Source organism: Lycium ferocissimum, chromosome 4 (assembly GCF_029784015.1).
Source record: "Lycium ferocissimum isolate CSIRO_LF1 chromosome 4, AGI_CSIRO_Lferr_CH_V1, whole genome shotgun sequence".
In the NCBI taxonomy this organism is placed as follows: Eukaryota; Viridiplantae; Streptophyta; class Magnoliopsida; order Solanales; family Solanaceae; genus Lycium; species Lycium ferocissimum.
In genome coordinates this window covers 40,606,191-40,623,480 of record NC_081345.1, presented here as the reverse complement: position 1 = coordinate 40,623,480, position 17,290 = coordinate 40,606,191, and the positions used below count along the sequence as shown (strand labels likewise).

At 33.4% G+C, this 17,290-nt stretch overlaps 2 protein-coding genes and 1 non-coding gene across 3 annotated transcripts; 2 read left to right on the top strand and 1 right to left on the bottom strand.

The window, feature by feature from the left end:
• Positions 1-38: 38 nt before the first annotated feature.
• TRNAQ-CUG (transfer RNA glutamine (anticodon CUG)) lies at positions 39-110 on the bottom strand. The gene has a single exon. It is a non-coding gene; the product is annotated as a tRNA-Gln (tRNA).
• Positions 111-3,933: 3,823 nt separating this feature from the next.
• Positions 3,934-6,134, top strand: LOC132054054 (large ribosomal subunit protein eL42-like; the record flags this gene model as incomplete). Its single annotated transcript, XM_059446127.1, has 3 exons — positions 3,934-4,122; positions 5,681-5,755; positions 5,839-6,134. Coding segments are annotated over 3 exons (324 nt in total), but the record flags the coding sequence as incomplete, so codon positions are not given.
• A 4,862-nt stretch (positions 6,135-10,996) lies between these two features.
• On the top strand, positions 10,997-13,516 carry LOC132054702 (uncharacterized). The gene is made up of 8 exons (XM_059446673.1): positions 10,997-11,680; positions 11,860-11,893; positions 11,985-12,182; positions 12,276-12,365; positions 12,460-12,525; positions 12,618-12,709; positions 12,797-12,844; positions 12,972-13,516. The coding sequence occupies exons 1-8, from the start codon at positions 11,313-11,315 to the stop codon at positions 13,087-13,089; spliced, it is 1,014 nt and encodes a 337-aa protein (XP_059302656.1). The 5' UTR covers positions 10,997-11,312; the 3' UTR covers positions 13,090-13,516.
• The last annotated feature ends 3,774 nt before the right edge of the window (positions 13,517-17,290 follow it).

Sequence of the window (17,290 nt, the reverse complement as noted above, 5' to 3'; positions counted from 1 at the left end):
ACTGCTTTGTGAGGGAAAAAGAAAATCAAAAATAAGTAAGGTTCCACCGAGACTTGAACTCGGGTTACTGGATTCAGAGTCCAATGTCCTGACCACTAGACCATGGAACCAACTTTGTTATTGTACACTCCAAATAATAATAACAATACATTGATTCTAAGCAAGCAGAAGTGCCAACACTGGAAAAGAAATATCTATCACCTTAGTTGATCGTCCACCCAACAACATACCCACTATATTCTCACGCGCGAACTTTTTAAATGCACTTTTATATATGCAGTTTGAGATATTTTATAAACTAGCACTTTTTTCTATTTTGTGTTTTACATTTGAACTTTATTGCTAACTAACAAGTATAAGAATGAGAAAGGTCATTATCTAACAAATTTTGTGAAAGAAATCGAATATCTAACTTAAAATCTTAAGGCTAACATTATAATATTTTTACACTTGGATTTTAATGCGGAATTAGTAGTGTAACATTAACATGAACTTATCATATGTTTTTCTATACCATGTAAAAAGTGTGAACGTCTAATTTAAACCATTAAGCTAATGAGTGAAGTGATCCAAAACGTTCGTAAATAGTTTCTAAATGTTCCATTCCAGTGAGCAAGGATATCAACAGAAATAATGCATCTTATATGTTTTTGAGTACATTCAAAACATTCCATCAAGAAAACATTTGCAAATCAATAATAATACTTACACTTCGTTTCTTAAAAATTATGGGTAAAAAACATATATGTACATAGTAAGTGGGTATATTTAAAGAACGTGACGATACGTTTCAGTTTACAAAATATATTAATAGATTTGTTACAAAATCTATACGAATCAGGTAAATTAAAAAGAAGTAAATTAAACACATTAAATAAATTGTTTTCCTTATTTTATCCACTTTTCTCTCCCCATTCAAAATTAACAGATATTGTTCCCTAATTTTCTCCAACTTTTGCTCTTTTATTTCATCCACTTTTCTCTCCCCATTCAAAATTAAGAGATATTGTTCCCTAATTTTCTCCAACTTTTACTCAAAAAGTCAATTCTAATCTGTAATTTTTATCCACAAAGTTCATACACCAGAAAACATATATGTATAATTTTTGTATGTAATATGTATAACTGTATAAATTCGTTATAATTTTTATATATGAAACATGTATAAAAATCGTATGTGTATTTTGATTATGATAAAGTACATTTAAATTGTATAAAATATAATCAAAGTATGTATAATAAATTTGTCATTGATACAAACCAGATTCCATACAAAGTTCATATATCAGAAAATAAATATATATAAATTTTTGTATGCAATATGTATCAGTGTATAAATTCTTCATAATTTTTATGTATGAAATATGTAAAAAAGTTGTATGTATATTTTGATTATGATAAAGTACATATAAATTGTATAAAATCTAATCAAAGTATGTATAGATTATGAGAAAGTATATATATATAATAAGTTTTCTAATTGATACAAACCAGATTCCATACACATTTCATACACGAATTCATATCGAATTTATTCGCATTTCATACACATTGTACCGCATACATCTAAATGATATATAGCAAATTTCATAAACATTTCATACATATATTAGTTTTCAACATTTATGAAAGCTACAGTTTACATAATATATAAAGATTCCAAACCCACAATGATCACACATATCTCAAAACAATACAAACCAATTTTTATATACAATTAGTACATAGGTCAGTAATAAAAAAATACTTTGTGATATTGGTTTGAAAATTTATTCTAAGAGAGAAGATGAATTTTAGTTCTGGAAATGATGTCTATCATAGAAGGACAGGGAGAGGGAGAGGGAGAGGGAGAGAAATCTTTTAAAAAAGTAGAAGAAGTTGATTGATAACTATTCTAAAATTAAGCCCACATTTAAAATCAGATTCTTTTCCTTAAAAAAAACAGCCTAAAATCATGGGATCCCATTAAACTAAAATATGGTATACTTTGTAATTTTATTGGTATGTTTTGTAAATAAGAAAAAGTATCCTTATGTTTTGTAATATAGAGTCTTAAGTAGTATTACTAGGTCATTTTCCCAAAAATTATTGTATCCATCAAATAAAGCCCGAACTGAATCTACATTAAAAAAAGGGATTTTCACACTGTGTAGTTGTACATCAAAATAATAGACGAAAACTGTACTTGTTTTTGTATATAATATACATATTTAAAACACAATCAATATATACTTGGCTAGGCAACAACAACAACAACAACATACCCGGCGGTTATTATTATTTCAAGAAGCAGCCAAATGTGTTAAGAGCCGAAGAAATAATTCTAACCCGACAGTGAAGAAATTGCGTGGTTTGGCCTTCAAATGGGTTGGTCTTTAACTTTTACCTTTCAAAATTGAACTTATTCCTAGCAGGGTATAAGTTCTTTAAGGGCTCGACATAACTTGTGGGATATTATGATGCAAAAACATAAACTCACGTTCCGCGAAAAGTTACTTGTCTTGAGGGCCAAATAGTAAAGAACTTCACAAAACAGGGACAGAAGTGCAAATGAAACCCCGGCAGTTAGGCGTGGCCCAGGAACATATCTTTTTGGCCATTTTTTTGCACGACAAACTTCACAGGCGCTGGTATCTAATTTTTGGTCTTCAAATTGCTGGTCTTTAATTTTTGCCATTTACTTGAAAAAATGACTGAAAATATCCGAGGTTCCGGGTTCAAACCCCGCCCAGTTAAAAAAAAAAATCGCAAGGTAACGTTTTGCGAAAATTCTGCCTTAAAGCAAAAGTTTGCCTTACCTGCAAAATTTTGCAAGACAATTTTTTTTTTAACTCTGCTAGAATTTGCGTTAAGGCCTAACTTTTCCCGAACAGGCCTAATTTTGCTATAAAATTCTGTGTTGCAAATTTTTTTTATTCTTTTTACTATTCCGGTGTTCGAACCTAGAATCTCGGGATATTTTAGGGGAGGGATAAAAATTAAAGAACAACAATTCAGGGGACAAAAATTAAAGACCACCTCCAAATAAGGCCAATCGTGCAAATTACCCTTTTCTGGCCCAAGTCCAGTAATAGCCCAGCGTTCTTACTAAACCCTAAGCTGCAATACAAAACAGTCTCTTCACACATCTCAGGGTTATTATTCAACGGCGACATATCTGTATCATTATCCACGGGTGACAATGGTAATATACTTGTTACATTTTTCTCCTAAAATACGAATTTAGAATACCTTGTGTCTGATGTACTATTCCTAAATGGATTTTAATTTTTTCTCGAGCATTCTTAGCATTTCATAGAGAAGCATCCTGCTAGTTTAATTATGTATATGTTTCATTGCATATTGTAATGTTATGATGTTTTATTGTTGGGTTAACAGTGTTATTGTAACTTCCTCCGTCCCAATTTATGTGACACCTTTTGAATTTCGAGAGTCAACTAAGTTTTTCTTTGACTGGATTTTGTTTATATGTCTTTTAAATGTTTTAAGTTGTTAATCGTTGTGATTTATATTATTTTTTACGTAGTTTCCAGATATATATGAATTTTTTTAAAAAAAACTTGAGCTTTTATGTCCGAATTCTGGGGCAAAATGTAAAAGTTTGAATCTCAAAATTTCAATTGCGCCACATAAATTGGGACCGGCAGAGTATATCTTTTCATATCCAATAATGTTGTCCGTAAAATATGAATCTAGAATACTATTCCTGCAATGTATTTTGATTTTTTTTTCTGGATCATGCTTAGCATTAAGTGGTTTATTAAAAATATTGTACTCTTTATAGAAGCAGAAAGAGAAAACGAGCAAAACTTATTGAGTATTTCATACAGAAGCGTGCTGCTAGTTTAATTATGTATATGTTTCATCGTGTTTAGTAATGATTTGATGTGTTATTATTGTTGGATTAACTGAGTTTTGACTTTTGAATGTTAACTCTTGAAGGTGAACGTTCCTAAGACAAAGAAGACCTACTGCAAGTCCAAGGACTGCAAGAAGCACACCTTGCATAAGGTCACACAATACAAGAAGGGGAAAGATAGCTTAGCTGCTCAGGGAAAGCGTCGTTATGATCGCAAGCAGTCTGGTTATGGTGGACAAACAAAACCCGTCTTCCACAAAAAGGTGAGAACCATTCCCTTCAACCTAGTCCGTATTGGCTATATATGTAATCACTATCTATAAGATCCATTTAAGGAAAAGATCATAAGCTTTTCCAGAGTTCTGTGGACGTACATTATCCTCTTAAAAAAAAAGGAGTTTGCATAGATGCCTGAAATGACCTAGAAATATTAAGAAAAAGAACGTAAGCTTTTCCAGAGTTGTGGGTTCTGATTTAGTGACAAATTGTAGTTGGTAAGGGAGTGAAGAAAAACTAAGAAACTTATTGATCATATGTCCAGAAAAACATCCATATTAGAATGTCCATAAAAAGAAGAAGCTAAAGATATAGCGGAATGCTAATACATAAAGCAAGGTTTGTTGATCCAGGACATCAAGTAAGGTTATCCCACAAAATAATTGGCTGTTGCACGGAATCCAAAAAAAGTGTATTTTTCTAAAGATGATCGCATATTGGGAGTTGTTAGAGAGCAAGAAAAGGGCGTCAAAGGGTATTTAGGGGGTTATAAAAAATGTGAAAGATAATTGTAAAATGCTTGGTCAAACCAAAATAGCTTTAAGCTAAAAAGTCATTAAGTTTTGGCTTAAGCACTTTAGTTTTTTGACTCAAACCCCACTTTTGCTGTTTGACACCTCAACACCAGAATACAAGTTTTGGCTTAAGCACTTGACTCAAAGCCACTTTTGCTGTTTACCAAACACCAGAATACGAAGTTGTTTGGCAAGTCTTTACAAGCTTGTCAAGCTAGCTTCTATGTACTTTTTGGTTTATTTCGGTCTTTGGTAAAGATCAAACTGCTTTTAAGTCAAAACGAGTCAACCACTTATAGTTTTTGGCTTAAATGTTTTTTGGGTTGGACCCAGAATTTTTTTGTTATCCATCATATTTTCTTATAGTTCCAAAATAACCTTTACTACACTAGTAATCTTAAATCTACTCTCATTGAAAGAATCAGTTCACTGTTAGTGTTAACAGCTCTAAAGACATTAAGTTAGCTTATCAAAATAAGATTTTATCAGCATTTTTGCCAAATATATTAATTGCTTATATTCAGTTATAGCACTTCTATCCAAACACGTAAGCGTTCATAAATAAATCAGCTTCAACATTTAAAAGGGAAAAAGTTATTATCTGCATCACACAACTGACACTTGTTGTGTGAGACTTCTTTTTACACTTGGGTCCACTTTTTTGTGAGACAAAAAGAAGCCTCACACAACTAGTGTCAATCGTGTTAGACACATAATAATGTTTTTCCTTTAATAATGTTTTTCCTTAAAGGTGTTTGTTCAACATGTAGTGCTTAAGAGCTGCATCAGTCCAGCCAAGCCAAACAGGCTCTGGATCGTCTCAATCCAATAATCAATGAACTTTGGATGGTCGTTGGCTTAATTTATTTATGTAGAAATATGGAATATTTGTTATTGAATAAAACGCGAAAGAGGGAGAGAAGTAAGGAGATTTCCTATGATTAAGTATGTAGCATTGGTTTTTGACTTTCAAGGCTAGTTTTCTCATCATTGATTTGCATTGTCTTTCTTTATCACCATTCGAAACCAGGCAAAGACCACCAAGAAGATTGTCTTGAGATTGCAATGCCAAGGTTGCAAACACGTGTCGCAGCACCCAATCAAGGTCGGTTAACTGATAGATCTTTACTCTGCAGTTGCATTTTTCATTATTATAAAAAAATATTCATTGTGCTTGGTGTTGTGCAGAGGTGCAAGCATTTTGAGATTGGCGGGGACAAGAAAGGAAAAGGAACCTCTCTTTTCTAGATTGCCTGTGAAGCAGAATTTGATCTTTCTCTTCTGTTCTGTTACACTTCAGATATTTTTGTTATATTGAATGTAGTTCAGGAGTTCTGTTATCGACTCATGATTAATTATGTGCTCTGTCAGTGATAATCTTATCAGGAGATGAAATGAATACTTCAAGTTTTTGATTTAGCAGTTCTTATATTTTCTTGTTGATGCAATGATGCTTAAGCTATGGCAAGAAAGTTCTACTGCCCTATTATCCTTGGCTGCATAAATTCGTATGTTTTGCTTCTCCAAAGTAGTCTTTATATCGAAACATGACCTTTAACTCAACCTCAAAGCTATGATTGATGGAGTAAGGGTTGTGCAATGATCATGTAAGGATCAATAGCTCATTTTCTCAATCAACGCAAAACATTCACTTCTGCACGGTGTCTGTACATATAACCTCAAAGCCTAGTTTTTTTTTTGCCTTGGCCAGAGGCAGTTTAGGAGCCTAGTGTTTGGTCTAGCTATTCTTATTGGGTCATTTAAATCTCATAATGTGTATTTCCTCTTTCTCCTAGCAGGACGTATCATTGTTATGATCCTCAATATGCGAGTATCTTTTGTTACTCAACTCTTCAAATATATATATATATATAATGAAATATAATATACATTCAAAACATTACTTTATCCTCTATAAATATAATGAAATTCCTTATGAAAATTCATAAAATTTACAGCAAATAACTATGATATTTTTATTTTATTAAATATTAATAAATTTTATGAATTTTCATAAGGAATTTCATTATATTTATAGAGGATATAGTAATGTAATGTTCATTTTAAGGTCTTGATCGGTGGGAGAATGATGTCGCAAAAGTCATTGAAAATGACAAATCCCTAGTTAGCAGCTGGTTTCGTTGGTTTGGCATCTTCCAACAAGTTTGAGACACAAAATTCCAACAGCCATTAAGGGCTAGGGATTTGCTTGTGAAAGTATTCTTCAGCCTTACCTGTCTGAATTTGTTTGTCCAAGTATAATATTTTAAAACTTAAAAACTTTGTTGCTAAGAAAAAGTAAAAACTTTGTTGCCAAGAAAAAGTAAACTTTGGTTGGAAAAAGTGTTTCTAAAATAAGATTTGTGCCGACAGTTTGCAGTGTTCACTTTAACTCTCCTGTTAACATGTGCTGCAAGAAACAATTAAGTGTTCATAGACGTACATTTGTAGTGTGTATAGCAAAGCTTTGAAATATAGAATGTTTACAAATCAACATAACAGGAAAACTAGTGTTATAGATCAAATATTTTAAGTGGGAGCCTCTTGATATTCATAATCAAGAGACTTGGTGCCTACGCCTGATAAAATATTTCTCAATATACGTTAAGTTCAAATTCATCATGTTAAAAGGGCAGGGACTTATAGGTGTTAGGCTACAATCTCGTAGTCAGTGGATTGTAATTTCACTTTTTCTCCCACTTATTATTTCTATGTGAGAACTTTCTCTTTGCAACTCGGCTCTTTATAGATAGGCATTTATTTATTTATTTTCAATTAAAAGGTATGAGTAGCCCCGAAAAATTTCAGTTATAATAATATTCTCAAAAACTCTTAGGTTCAAAGTCTTTGTATCAACGACCCTTAGACTGCATGGAGATAAGGAAAAATGATGGGATGTTCAACTGAACAGTCTTGAGTACTTTTAATCTTAATAAAAATAAAAATTCTAATTTTACCTCCAAATTAATTTGGGAAACTAAAACCTTAAAAGAGGGAAAAGAGGTGGAGGGATATTACGTTGCTTGTTGATCAAGTTTGACCATCTTTTCATCCCAAAAACAAAGGGGATGAAGTAATTTGTGGGACATACATAAAGGGGTGTTAGAATGTGGACCCTTTGCCGACTAGAGTCCACATCTTAAACAAAGAAACAAAGACTAATATGCGTTTTTTTCTTTCATTATGGGGTATGGCGTGTACGCTATTCTATACGCGTAACAGTTTAACCGTCTGCTTTCTCATGCTCTATGTATGTGACCCCTCACCTGACGTGTCCATATCACCCAATACTTGCCTTATGATTATTTTCTTTTTCCTTTCGTTTTAAACTTTTTGGGTTAGAGACTAAACTCGTGAATAATACAAGATGTTTTTTCTTTTCTTTTGAATTTTTTTGATTGAAGTAGACTCGTGAATAGTATATGCAATGATTACGGAATAAAACGGATTAGGGCTTAAACTCTACCTCCAAAATTATTATGTGTTGATTTCTTATTTTTGTATGGTCGACTCCACATTTTGTCAGCAGTTATAAATACATCTAGTACCCTTAATGTGAACTAATGTGTACTAATAGAGTCAGGGGCGAATGCCAGTGGTGGTCAGGGGTGTTGGCGAAATTCTTTCTTTAAAAAATTATCGTGTATACGCGAGATTAAATTATTTTTATGTATAAATAGAAGATGTTGAACCCTCTTAGTTTATGATTTCTTATTTTATATTTTTGAAATGAAAAAATTAGAAATTTCCTTGAATACGATTAAAGTTTTACTCAAAAATAGTTTTTCTTGTATTTACTTTTTTTTTAAGAACGGTAAGGTTTTTTCTGTTGTTACATTAATTAATGCACTGATGAAGTAACAAGGAAAAGAAGAAACGCAATGGATTGAGAAAGGCTTGACATTTACCCGCATTAAGTATTTATACCAAGCCAATAAAGTTAGTAGGCGTTTGGCCATGAGTTTTGAAAAATGGTTTGAACGCCGTTTGGACATCGTTTGAAATATGATTTCAAAGCTCAAATCATCCAGCATGATTTTGGGTTTGAAAATGGTTTCAACTTTTAAATATAAAATTTAACCATAAGTTTATATTTTGTAAAAAAAGATCCATAAGTTGGTAGATATTTTTAACAATTATCTCCAACAATCATTTACCAATCTTATTAACTTCCACCAAAGTTTATTTATGTCTATCAACCTTTTAATTTTGTAAAAAAAAGACCCATAGTTTAATTTTATTTATTGAACTAAAATTTGTTCAATTGATGTTGTATTTTTAGAAAGGTCTTCTAGTATTAATTTTGAGCCGGTTGTTATGAATTAGCGTATTAATTTTGTTATGAGCTATATTTGCTCATTTGGTAAGATTGTATAAATTGAAAATGTTTTGATAGTTTTCACAACTTATGGGGTTTTTATGTCTATAAGAGAAAATACTTAAATATTAATTACGTACGTGAAAAATACGTATTTCAAAGTTAGTTTCAAACCATGTCCAAACGGGACCTTAAAGTCTAGCAGTTAAAAATTAAAGTAAAAATATAAACTCCATCACTTAATTATAGTCTACTGATAAATAGGAGTGTGTGTATATATATAAAAGACACCTATCTTACATTCATTGGTACATATTTTATATCTTTATACAACATAGTGCAGGTCTTATTGAAGAAAAAAACCATTCCATTAGCATTCGAGCCTTTATATGTATGGCAATTTAATAATCATCTCGCATAACAAGAAACTACCAAAAAGAAGACATTTCTTTCTTTAGTCAATACAATCTTCGTTGAGCTTATGATATATGTCGAAGACTTGCCATTAGTACCATTTCAACTACCTAAATCTATGCAAAGTGCATTGTTTCTTTTTTGGTAACTCACAAAGCTTTACATAGTCGATAGTGCTACACAACTACTCTCTCCGTCCCAATTTATGTGGCCTGATTGGACTAGACACAAAATTTAAGAATTTTTTTTTTTAAATTTGTGATTTAAAATAAGTCTTAAAAATTTATGCGGCGATAAATTATATCATAAAATTAAATTATTTTTACATATAAAAATGATATTTTTTTGGAACAAACTAAAAAAAAATAAAAAATATTACACATAAATTGGAACAGGGGAGTACTATATTTCTTTTTTGTGTTAAACAAGAAAACTCGATAAGCAATCAAACACAAAATCCACAAACACAGAGGAGGTGGGTCCTTCTGCTTGCCACCTTTCTATGCCATTTTAAAATTCAAAAGACTAACAAGAGTACAACAAAACTATACCAGAATAAAATAATACTATCGACGATGTTCTTGCAATTTTATATTTGCATGGGCATATAGAGTAATAGAAATCGTGACTTTAGCTTGTAGACTATACCCTTATTAGCAGATCTTATTGGGATAATAAATAAAAACCTTGTCCTCAAAGAACATCATCCTTTTTCTTCCTCTTTATCAATTTTTTTTCTCTTTTTTTTTTTTTAATAATTAAAAAAGAAAATCCTTAAAAGCAAAGCATCTCTTACACCCCACCGCCTTGTCTTTCTTTCCCCAGGAAGCATCCCAATATCGTACAGCCCACCGCCTTGTCTTTCTTTCCTCAGTAAGCATCCCAATAGCTTTCCTTTGCTTACAATTAAGTACTTACCATCTAATTCCCAGCTTTTATACGAAAAATTTGCATTTAATTATTAAACTTTTAGGGGAAATAGCATTTAGGTCCCTCAATTATTTGGAAATTCTCATTTTAGTCTTTGTGCTACTTGACTACGACAACAACATACGAGTGAAATTATACGCATCCTTCCTCTACTGCAAAGGTAGAGAGAAATTTGTTTTTTGAAAGACGCCACTCGAAAAGCGAGCGCATCGATTCGGTAAAAAAAAAAAAAAGAAAAAAAGCAAACCACATCAGTCTTTGTGCTACCTGACTACGAATATTTAACTTTAATTAATTGGATGTGTTTTTTTATCCCTTTTATGTAGGAAATATATTATATTTAGACTAGTTTAGAAAGAAAATTCTTTTGTCAAATATAGAATAAAAATATAAGCTTAACATAACAAATGGACAATTAAGTGGTGGAACAATTGATAATCATGATAAATTTGTGTATATTCACAAGAAAAGGGACGAAAAGTGCACGTTTCAATTAATTGAAGGTCAAATATGCTTTCTCAAATATTGCAATGACTATAATTAAAATTTATCAAAAATTAAGGGACCAAAAGTGATATTAACACAAACTTTTGTATATCTTACTGTACAAATATATGCTGAAAAGTTTGGAATCTTTGCTTACTTTCAGACATCAATGTTGGTCAATTTCTTGCCATTTGTTTTGCATTTTCTGACAACCCAATAAGCCGTTCTAAACTGTACAAATATTCTTGTTATATACGTTGTCCACAATTCCCCCCTCTCTCTCTTATATATACATTCTTGGTATTTGCATGACAAACTTGCTTTATACATTTCAGCTTTGGCCTTAGCCTTGCTTTATCTTTTTTACTTACATATTCCCCACCACATTTACAGATCATATCACAACCTCCACTTTCTCTATTTTCATATTCTTTTTCACCTTGATATTAATTTCAGGCCTTTGGGGTTTCAATTCTTTTCAAAAAAATTAGTAAGAAATTATACCAATGTTATAATGAGTATTTTAACAAGAGCCCCAAAGAATTCTTGGCAGCCAGTAATGACTGTGAGTACAACAGTTTCTAGTTACTGGCTTAATTGGAGGTTTTTGCTATGTTGCATTTGGGTTTTAGCTTCAATGATGTTTGCAGCAATCCTTATAACTAAGTATGAAAGTCCTCGAATTCGAAAAAATGGAAGCAGTGAACCTAAAAAAGAGTCCCCTGGCTTATTGTATCAAGATGAAGTTTGGAGGCCATGTTTCAAAACTATACACCCTGCTTGGCTTCTTGCATTCAGAGTCTTTGCCTTCTTGATTCTTCTCTTGTTGCTAATCCTTAATGTTACCGTTGATGGAGGCGAAATTTTTTACTATTACACTCAGTAAGTAAAGCCAAACTTCTTTATAAAGGCATTGTTTTGTCTGGATACTTTTTTGGTGGTTATAGAAAACTTGGTTGTCATAGTGAAATCTTGTTATAGAGAGGTCTACCTGTAGTTCAATTTCTTAACTAAACTCATGCCTTTAAACAATTTTAACCTTTGATATTTGCTGTGGACAGGTGGACATTCACACTAATTACTATTTATTTCGCGGTAAGTGAAGCAAAATGTTTCATGGTCAATAGGTACATTTTTCATCTATTACGTTGCTTATGTTATTGTGTTACAATGTTTATTTATGTAGATTGGGTCTATTCTGTCAATGTATGGATGTTACAAGTCTCACAACAAAGTTGGTATTGATGGAACTGATATTGAGAGGTTAGATACTGAGTATGGTTCACAAAGTACAATTGCTGCAAAACATATGGTGGAAAATGCAGAACAGCCTTCTCGCCAAACTGCTGAGTTTTGGGAATATGCCTTTCAAATAATCTTCCAGGTATATCACGATTCAGTCAATGAAATTTCAGATGCAAAGTAAACCACTTTAGACTGTTTTTCAAATAAAGTTTGTTCCTTTTTATTGTTATAGATGAATGCAGGGGCTGTAACGCTTACAGATTGTGTTTTCTGGTTCCTACTTGTCCCGTATCTGACCGTTAAAGGCTACAAGTTAAATTTTGTAAGTAGACTACATTACCTCAGTGAAGTTCTGCACATTACTGTTTGGAAATCTATCTTTGTTTCTAATAAATGTTTTGTCATCTATCTTGCAGTGGATTATTAATATGCATTCAGTCAATGTTATATTTCTACTTGGTGATACTGCTCTGAATTGCTTGGTAAGTTGCCTAGTTCTATTGATACCAAATGTAGTGGTCATAGATTTAATACAGTAACTGACCATCAGTTTCCTATTGTTATGCTATTACAGAGATTCCCGTGGTTTCGGATTGGATACTTCTTCCTGTGGACAGGAATATATGTTATTTTCCAATGGGCTGTTCATGCCTGCATCTCAATCTGGTAATGATAATGCTATATTCCTGTGTTGTTACATTTTTCAATCTTGTTTAATCGATTAATTAGCACCGATGTTATTTTGTTAAACAGGTGGCCTTATCCATTCCTTGATCTATCATCTGCATTATCACCTTTGTGGTATGTACTTCCTATCTAGTCCTAAACTCTACGATAAAGTTCTTGAATTTGTTTAAGCAAATAAACTAGCAGATATACTGTTGATATCCTTAATCAAGAAACTGAACAACCCTGTTTCTATTTTCAGGTATTTGTTGGTGGCATTTATGCACATACCGTGTTATGGTATTTTTGTTTTGGTTATAAAGCTGAAACACCATTTGTTCACGAAGTGGTTTCCTCAGTCGTATCAGTGTGCAAGATGATACAACAACATCCACGCCTCAATCCTGACAAAGTCGGGATCCGCTATGTGAATCCTCACTGTCCAAGGCCAAATAAGGATTTTCAGCTTTCAAGACGGCAATACTAAGGAAAAACATTTCTAAATATGGCAGAGGATATGACAGAAGTTCGTGTTTTGAACACCAAACTTGGATCTTTGGTCCTTTTTCTGGAAGCAACGACGAAATGGAAAAACAAAAAATTTTATGTAGCAAAGTAGCTGTGAATCTTTAGAAGTTAGACAAGAAAATATAGGGACTTGAACTTCTGGTTTGCTAGATGTCCATCTTGGGTTACTATTTAAACAGAGATTTGTTGGTCATTCAACTTATTGTTGAGCTCTTACTTGCAATGTGTACAGATGATTGAAAATATAGTATTCAATTTGAATTATAAGCATTTCTTTTCCCTCGTTTGTTCCCTTATCTACTTGATAATGTTCATCCATCTTTAAGATTGGAATTTGGCAAAGCTCTATGTGCTTTGTTAACTTAAATTTACTGGTTCAAAAAGAGAATATGGTATGATTATTTGAAACATGCCTTAAAAAAAAAAACAATATCTACAGTAACAAAAGCCATCTAAATAGAGTCCAACACTACAGTTGAGATCTCAAATAACTTTTTGGTGGGGGCAATGCCTAGGTATACTGGAAAAGAAAGAAACTCAATCCCAGTCAAAAGCTGGTTAAAGGTTGTGATTCATTATTTTTATATGATTATATCATAAAGATTGTCCCTTGGCTTTTATGTTTTAACTGGTTCAAATTTGCCCTTTTAATCCACAAAAGGTAGCACTCTAAGTTTCTGTTTAAAAGGACTGGATTTGAGTCCATAGCTCCCAACTCCCAATCCAGAATTGTGGGCCACTCGCTAATGAGCATTGCGTCTTCCTAGTTAAATAGAGCGGTCTTCATGGGCCTAGCTCAACAATCCCGGTGGTGATGTTTAAAACATGACACACCTGGTTAAATTAGGAAGCTTAATGCACTTACCCTGTTTTTTACACCAAATCAAATAAGTTCATCGGAGCAGTTAAAAAATTAAATTAAGAATACATATTACACCATGCTTAAGTGATAAATGTATGTATGAAAGACACATATCTTGCAGCTATCAGTTTGAGAAGAACACTTACCCTGTACCGTCTGACTCACCATTGTTAGGAGTTTGGTTGAGAAATGAAAAGAATATCACAGGTTCAAAGCTTAGGGAAGTATATATAAGCCCGTCCCTATATTCAGCTCCACTTAAATACCAGGCTTTGCATTAGTGATCGTTTCTTCTGTTTTCTCCAAATGTGATCAATGGATAGGAAAAATATGGGTTAATGGATGCAATAACAGTATGTGCTATTCAAAGTTGCCCATTAATTCCTATATTATTGTAAAAGGAGCCCAAGACTTTTGTAACCCAAAAATAAATTTTTGAAACCAAAATAACCCATTAAAAAAAAAGGAACCAAAATAGGCTTTACGCACAGAATCTGTGCGTAAAAGGACCAAGTGTACATTTACACTTAAGTTCTTTTATGCACAGATTCTGTCCGTAAAAGCCGTTAAATATGTCAGGCTCCTTCTTCCCCACCACTGGTCCCCCACGATCAAAAAAGAAAAAGAAAATCAGTCATTGAAAAAGAAAATCAGTCATTGAAGGTGCGTTCTGAGGTCCCACACGATCAAAAACATCGTTTTCTTATTGATTTCCAACCCGAAAGTCAATATTTTTGGTATATTGAAGTCTAGGAACCAGTTTCTTCGCAATAAACCGGCGTATAATTCAATTCAAAAACTCAAAATCAAAGCTTCAATCTAGGTATTTTACTACGATTTTTCTATTACATTATTAACCTAAGCATCATTATTGTGTATTATTTACGGATATTGACCAAAAAAAAAACTTTTACGCACTTTTTTTGTGCACAAAATGGGGCTGTTTCCAGCCCGTTTTTTCGTTTTTATTTTTATTTGTTTATTTGTTGTTCATTTGTTAATTATTTATTAATTGTTTATTTAGTATTTGTTAATTGTTAGATTAACGAGTTAAGTATTTGTTAATTGTTAGATTTGTTATTTCAATTGTTAGACTAGCTAATTATTTATTTAGTTTTTGTTAATCCAATTGGTTATTTGTTAATAATTAGATTAGTTAGCTAATTGTTTATTTATTAATTATATGCTAATAATTTGTTAATTGTTTGATTAGTTAATTAATTGTTTATTTATTAATTATATGCTAATTGTTTGCTAGCTAATTGTTAATTTTTTGATTTGTTAATTATTAATCTTTATATCTTCAATTGTTAATTTATTTATTTGCTAATTAGAAATTGAAAATCCTTAGTTTAGGATTGAATCCTTTGTATAATTTCTCGATAAAAGATTACATAACTAATACTATGTATTAGAGATTAATTATAAAAATAATGATTAATTTAAAATGCGTAAAAAATATACCACTTTAATCCTTACTTCATGTATTAATGATTAATTTAAAATGGCTAAAATAGATAGGAAACCTCTATAGAGTTGGGGTCCTTCGACAACAGAGGGGTACTTTATCTACAGCATGAGCATAGGTCCTGGTATGTATGGGATGCACCGGTATCCTATAGTAGAGTGGTCTGTACCCGTTCGGGGGAGTCAGTATGGGATATTTTAGAGGCAATTCCCCCACATCCTCGTGTCATAGATATACTACGTCGGGGCGGTATCTACCGGTGCATCGAGGTTGGTCGGCTTGTGCACGATAAGGCTCTAGTGACGGCCATGATTGAGCGCTGGCGATCGGAGACCCATACATTTCATCTCCGCACTAGTGAGGCTACCATCACCCTGCAAGATGTCGAGGTGATTTATGGTCTACAGATTGATTGACAGGCATTGTATAAGTGGAGCCTCCCCAGCTGCCGTATCGCCAGGAGTTAACTAGGCTCACTGGTTTCGTGCCTCAGCAGAGGGATATATGTGGACAGAGTCGGTTGTTGGGGTCCTCCCTCCATGCTCACTTGCACCTCGTAGATCTGCAGCATTCGATTGGCGAGGCGACACTTCAGGCTGATGTTGACCGACGTGCTCGCTTATATCTTCTCATCATATTCGGGGGCATCATGTTCCCGAACACGTCGGATGCGGATATGAGCATGAGATATCTGCTCTTTATTGAGGATCTAGACTAGCTGGATGTTATAGTTGGGGCGCCGCTGTCCTGGCTTACGTGTACAGAGGATTTGATCGAGCCTCTATGGGCGAGAGGCTTGAGGTCGCTGCATTTAGCCCTCTTCTTCATGTAATATATTTAAGTGTGTGTAATAAAACACTAAATATATTTTTTCGAAATGACGATTGATAAATAATTTTTTTGATGACTATGACAGATATGGGTGTGGACTAAGTTGAGGCCTTTTCAGCCCATACTTTGCTCACCCTCCCGATGACTATGTTGATGAGGATATACCATACGCGCGGAGATGGTCGCGAGGCTGTACCAGAGGTATGGAGACGCACCATGTCATTCTCCCGTGTAGGGATCAGTTAGACCGCATGACGGCGCCCGAGGTAAGTTTTTATTTATTTAACATTAGTTTGTTATTTTTGTTAGTCTTTTATTGTTAACTAGTTGAATTCTTTTCATAGGCTTTCATATGGACGTCGTATGATCAGATTTTTGGTCAGCTCTTAGGTGTTTTGTAGGGCTGGTGAGCATATGTGGATGGCACGGTGTCCATTGATCCATATGGAGATCGTTGAGCATCACGCGCCCAACCACGTGTTACGGCAGTTTGGGCATGTACAGAACATACCCGCGGCTACGCGTTGGGAGCACACCCACTATACCAGGGACGAGCGTTCGATTGACAATGCGGCATGGCGAAAACGTATATACCAGGAAGTCGATGCATGGAACGCGAGGATGACGACTCTAGCGGCGGTCGGACATAACACTCCGGTCCATGAGTACATGACGTGGCACATGCAGATCACTCGCACCTTGATTGCCAACCCCTCGACACCTCGTCCTGATGGCCCAGGATATGCATCACTAGGAGCATATGAGGCTCTGGTAAGTTTTATTAGTCTTAAACTTAATCCATCGTCTTATTATCTATTACTTTACGAATTTATTCAATTCTTAAAATTTGCAAATATATGCAGCTACGGAGGACTCTGATGATACGTCATGA

Coding starts and splice junctions, on each gene's coding strand:
- LOC132054702 (XM_059446673.1), top strand. CDS start 11,313: ATGAGTATTTTAACAAGAGCCCCAAAGAATTCTTGGCAGCCAGTAATG. Junction 11,681..11,859: donor ATTTTTTACTATTACACTCA/GTAAGTAAAGCC, acceptor TGCTGTGGACAG/GTGGACATTCACACTAATTA. Junction 11,894..11,984: donor TAATTACTATTTATTTCGCG/GTAAGTGAAGCA, acceptor TTATTTATGTAG/ATTGGGTCTATTCTGTCAAT.